Raw genomic sequence first — 5,872 nt, forward strand, 5'->3', positions numbered from 1 at the left:
GAGTAGAGTGTTGGAGGCTATTTTGTAAATGACATTGCCGAAGTCAAGGATCGGTTGGATAGTCAGTTTTACGAGGGCATGTTTGGCAGCATGAGTGAATGAGGCTTTGTTGCGAAATAGGAAGCCGATTCTAGATCTAACTTTTGATTGGAGATGCTTAATGTGAGTCTGGAAGGAGAGTTTACAGTCTAATCAGACACCTAGATATTTGTAGTTGTCCACATACTCTAGGTCAGTCCCGCCGAGAGTAGTGATTCTAGTCGGGTGGGCGGGTGCAAGCAGCGTTCGGTGGGACATACACATGCGGAGATCATCCGTTCACCCACACCGCGTCTCACAAAGCCACGGCGTTTGGAATCAAAAAATTCCACCGGTCTAATGTCCATTGCTCGTGTTTCTTGGCCCAAGCAAGTCTCTTCTTCTTATTGGTGTCCTTTAGTAGTGGTTTCTTTGCAGCAATTCGACCATGAAGACCTGATTCAAACAGTCTCCTCTGAACAGTTGATGTTGAGATGTGTCTGTTTATTGAACTCTGTGAAGCATTTATTTGGGCTGCAATTTCTGAGGCTGGTAACTCTAATGAACTTATCCTCTGCAGCAGAGGTAACTCTGGGTCTTCCATTCCTGTGACGGTCCTCATGAGAGCCAGTTTCATCATATCGCTTGACGGTTTTTGTGACTGCACTTGAAGAAACCTTCAAAGTTCTTGAAATTTTCCGTATTGACTGACCATGTCTTAAAGTAATGATGGACTGTTGTTTCTCTTTGCTTATTTGAGCTGTTCTTGACATAATATGGACTTGGTATTTTACCAAATAGGGCTATCTTCTGTATACCCCCCCTACCTTGTCACAACACAACTGATTGGCCCAAACACATTAAGAAGGAAAGAAATTCCACAAATGTACTTTTAAGAAGGCACACCTGTTAATTGAAATGCATTCCAGGTGACTACCTCATGAAGCTGGTTGAGAGAATGCCAAGAGTGTGCAAAGCTGTCATCAAGGCAAAGGGTGGCTATTAGAAGAATCTCAAATATAAAATATATTTTGATTTGTTTAACACTTGTTTGGTTACTACATGATTCCATATGTGTTATTTCATAGTTTTGATGTCTTCACTATTATTCTACAATGTAAAAAATAGTAAAAATAAAGAAAAACCCTTGAATGAGTAGGTGTGTCCAAGCTTTTGACTGGTAGTGTACATCAATGTGGGCGTTCATTTCAGTGGAGGCTGCTGAGGGGAGGGCAGCTCATAATAATGGCTGGAACGGCGCAACTGGAATGGCATCAAACCATGTTTTTGATGTATTTGAAACCATTCCTCCCGAGCTCGTTCTCCCCAATTAAGGTGCCACCAACCTCCTGCGGTTAATTTACATCTAACATTTCAGGGCATAGGGCAGGCAGACCCTATATCAACAGCTACCGACTGTATGTGGATGCAATTATAAACACGGATGATGCAATAAGCAAAACAGTACACAACTCATTTTGGTTTCATATTGAAATACTGATGCTTTTTGGCTCTTCATTCAGCAGCAGAGGATGGGTCAACTACTCAGCAGTTTGATCGGAAGTAGGAAATGTGTTTCCAACCTTGAGGAGCAAAAAACAGGAGACCTCTAAAATCATCTCCTGCTTCTTTGAAATGCAGTTGGAACAGTGGAGTGGACTAGTGAGTTGAGTAGCCTGGTGCCCACATGTTGACTATTGCAGTCAGTCTAGTGCTATTATGAAACAGTTGCTACCTGTTTTTGTATCCATCAAAAGGCCATGGAGTTGGTCCAGACAACACTATCTTTTCATGACTTAAATGTGTTTAGAAGCTATAGGGTTCTGGTCAAAATTAGGGAACTATCTAGGGAATAGGGTGCTAATAGGGCCACGTCTTTACAGTCACCCAGAGATTAAGATTTGAAGATGCCATCAAAATATGGCAAGTATGTACTACATTGATAACTGGGAGGCCACACTACCCCATACACACTCTAATTGCATCTATGAACATGCAACTTGTATGTGGGGATTGAATTGTGCTGCTCATCATGGTAAACGTAAATCGTGGTGGCTTAGCTGGTAGGCAACAGCATTCCTTTCACAAATGGAGACTACACAGTATGGGGTGACTGGGTCACTGTCTATCTGGCAAAAACAAACAGACCATGGCTATCAATGTTTACATATCACCTCAGGAGATGAGCTAGGTGAGGAACCTTAGATGAGTGAGTGGATTAACCTCTATCCAAATAAGATACCAATGAGCCTATTTGCAACGCCAGGGTTGTGGGTTCGTTTCCCACAGGGGGCCAGTATTAAAATGTATGCACTCACTAACTGTAAGTCGCTCTGGATAAGAGCTTCTGCTAAATGACTAAAATGTAAATGTATTTAAATGGCTGTGTGGACGTAAGTTGTAGCCTACCCGCTGTCCGGCTCAAAACAAGTGATAGTGGTACGGCATTAACAGTAATGAAAGTTAGGCCTATAATTTTCTAATGTTTTGAAGTGGGCTTTGCTCCCGAAGGTGACAGAAAGAGAGCGCTATTCAGAATACAATTGATCTTACAGCACCAGTGAAGACAGTGTCCAGGTCCCAAATTGCACCCTATTCCCTACTCCTCATAGGGCTTTGGCCAAAAGTAGCACACTATATAGTGAATAGGGTGCCATTTGGAGCAAAGTTGGTCACGGTGACATCCCGAGGCAGGAGAGGTGTTGGGACCGGAGTATTTTGACTCACGAATAGGAGTCTCTTTGGAGATGACTACTGTACTTCTTTGGCTTCATGTAGTTGAATGACATTATAAAAAGGAGCAAAGCTTAACATCTATTTAAGTGGGAACACACTTAAATAGTCAACCTTCGTTCATGAGCAGGCACAGATCCTGTAGGAGGTCTGATAAGGGTGATAACCCTTAACACAAGAATGTTAATTAGAAATAGAATACAATAGCCTGTAGGCCTACAATTGGAAGAGGGTGTTGACTTTAGTGCAGTATTGGGTAAAATAAAGTTATGCTAAAGTTTTACAAATCACTGCATGTAAGGTGTCATATCAGTGCATTTCTCAAGGATGCCAAGGTCTCAATAAATATGCCAATATAAATGCATGCACTGAAAAGTAATGACACAATGACAGGCTATTTGATGTAATTGAAACTAGTTGAAGAGTTGTCCTTACCAAATAAGCTGCTACACTTGGCCAAATAAGCCCTAAAAACAACATCCAATAGTATTACAGTCAATAATGTCCCCATAACAACAAAACATGGAAATTCAGTTGAATCAGTTCCAGCTGATTTATTCAGTTTAGTCAAGATACAGACTTCAGCATGACGACGAGTAACATTTCATTTGCTACAAAAAAACATGGATGGTCCATTGACGAGTAGCCTATATTGCACAAAATAATGAAGAAAATAAAAATGTGGCAATAAGATAATACAAAGAAAATCCAGTTTCACACCTGCTATTTGGGACCCATTCACACAGATATACATAAACTCCTAATTTTACTATTTTACAGAACATGTACAATCTTAAATCTAGTACCAGCAATGAGGTCTATATTCCCCAATTCCAATTTAACTCATTAAACGCCCCAAATCTGATCTACTTCTTCTGTACAGATACCATAGCTTAAAATAATCGCAAGGCATGTAGATGCAACTTGACATCTTTTCAACCGTTGCATGCTAAATGAAAATGAAACCAGGTACAAGTGCCTGAAGAAAATCAACTAATTGAAAGCACAGTAAGAACATTCCCTTCGTTTAACTGTACAAAAATATGCCTGAAAATATTTTATTTTTTTCAAAGATGAGGTATGTCGGTTATGTATCAAAATGCTGCTTCCTGCCATACCTGTGTTCTATAGCGGATGTAGCCTACTACTTACAGTATTTCCATACCAGGAGGGAAACGGAACTGATACAAAAAATGAAATAACAGTTGTGTGGAATACAGGAAATCATATAAAACCTTTGAAAAGTTATACATCCTGAATGAACAGGATGCCTCGGATCAGCCCAGCAGTGTTCACACCCGTGGTTACAAGTGGGATGGGAATGCATAGTTCAGATTCTACTCGGTGGTCCACTTTTAATTTGAGCAGTTTCACTGCAGATCCGAGGAAAATCGATAAAACCCTGTCATGGTGACAAATGAATGTCAATATTATTTTTTGCAATAGTACCACAATGTAACGAATTTGTTTCAATTCATTGAGGACCCTCTCCTTCCCTTCATGGTAACGTCACACAGGGCTGGGGAGGAAACTGATATCATAACACTGTCCCCGCTACTACCAGAGAATGATTCCTTCTGTACTTAACTAGCTAGTAGGTAAACACCAAATCTGAAAAGTTCGCGTCAAGCCAATCGCCTGCGATCATTTCGCTCAACTCGGGGGTGCAATAGTCTGGAAATTCAAAGTGAGAGCTAAGGCTACCCTCACTGAAAGAGTCCAAGTCCTTATCCACCAAGGAAAGAGACAGATTTCCTGAATTCGAGGTCCCCAGCTCCACTCCGTGAGCACCGGAGGCTAAGTTTAAACTGAAGTCAACCAGTAAGTCATCGGCGTCCTCGCTGGAACTGGACGAGGTGGAGACCGACCTGAATGAAGATGCTGGTGAGAGTGATGCAGGACAAATTGTGTTCTGCTTGGTAATGTTCTTGAAATTGTAGAACAGTCTGTTAGGAGCTGCATTCCGGGACTCCTCGTACATGCTCGCGCCCTCAGACTCGGCAGTGGAGCTCAGAGTGGGGCTCGCGGGCACTTTGGCGATGTTGTACGGTATTGGTTCCTCGTCCTCTTCCACTTTAATCCGAGAGAATACTTCCTCCTCGTAGTCCTCTTCGTCGTCGTCATCCTCATCATCAGAATATTCCATTTTTACAGACTTGCTAGTTTTAAAGCTGGTGAAAACATAGTCGTAACGAGGGTCGTGAGACGGTCTCGTTGTCACCGCCTTGGTAGTTTTCAATTTAGTGAATTTCTTACCCGGGGCTTTTACAGGTTTAATGTTAGTCTTCTCCGGTGATTGCAAGGCTGGTTTTGTGGAACTGTCGAGCTTTGGTTTCTTCTTGGGTCGGTACTTGTAGTCAGGGTAGTCAGCCATGTGTTGTAGCCGGAGCCTCTCAGCTTCCCTGATAAACGGGATCTTTTCACTGTCCTTCAGCAATTTCCACCGCTTTCCCAGTCTTTTGGAGATTTCCGCGTTGTGCATGTCCGGAGACTGCTCCATGATCTTTCTCCTCTCGACTTTCGACCACACCATAAATGCATTCATTGGTCGTTTGATGTGACCGGTTGCTGTCTTGCACCAGTCCGTTTTCACGGATTTCAGTGGCACCGGGCTGCACGCCATCAGTTCGCTTTCCTCAGTGTCTGTAGCTTCCCTGGACATGCTACTCTCTGTCTCGCTGTGTTCTGTTTGTTGCACCATGTTTCGTCGTTTGTTTCAAAGCCACTGCCGGGTTTAAAATACCCACAGGCACTTTCTGCTAACTCCTTGCTGTGCTAGCTAGCTTTTGTCACTCTTTACACTTCCAGCTCATCCAAACAACCCCTTCCCAAAGTTACCAACTGCCTTCTTAACTAGTTCTTTGGTCTTTCATATCGGGTACGTCATTTTTAATTACCCAATCACAGCTCTTCACTCCGCCCAGTAGCTTCCAGACATTCCGTTAACCCTTTGCTGCCACACGAGATTTCATTGGTGGTGTAGGCATGTGGACGGAGCTTTCATGCTGTCTGGACATGGTGTGCGAGACAGGAATATTTAATGTACACTGATGGTAGGGATTGGCAGACGATACATTGGGAAAGTCAAAGACAAGTGTGCATCAGTTTTATACAGTCCTGT

General features: G+C 42.6%; 1 protein-coding gene across 1 annotated transcript; it reads right to left on the reverse strand.

The window, feature by feature from the left end:
• Nucleotides 1–3,293: 3,293 nt before the first annotated feature.
• LOC311107145 (transcription factor SOX-11-like) lies at nt 3,294–5,571 on the reverse strand. Its single transcript, XM_084149644.1, has one exon. The coding sequence runs from the start codon at nt 5,450–5,452 to the stop codon at nt 4,343–4,345; it is 1,110 nt and encodes a 369-aa protein (XP_084005770.1). The 5' UTR covers nt 5,453–5,571; the 3' UTR covers nt 3,294–4,342.
• Between the last annotated feature and the right edge of the window lie 301 nt (nt 5,572–5,872).

The sequence above is a fragment of the Coregonus lavaretus genome (genome assembly GCF_964263955.1).
Source record: "Coregonus lavaretus genome assembly, chromosome: 31".
In the NCBI taxonomy this organism is placed as follows: Eukaryota; Metazoa; Chordata; class Actinopteri; order Salmoniformes; family Salmonidae; genus Coregonus; species Coregonus lavaretus.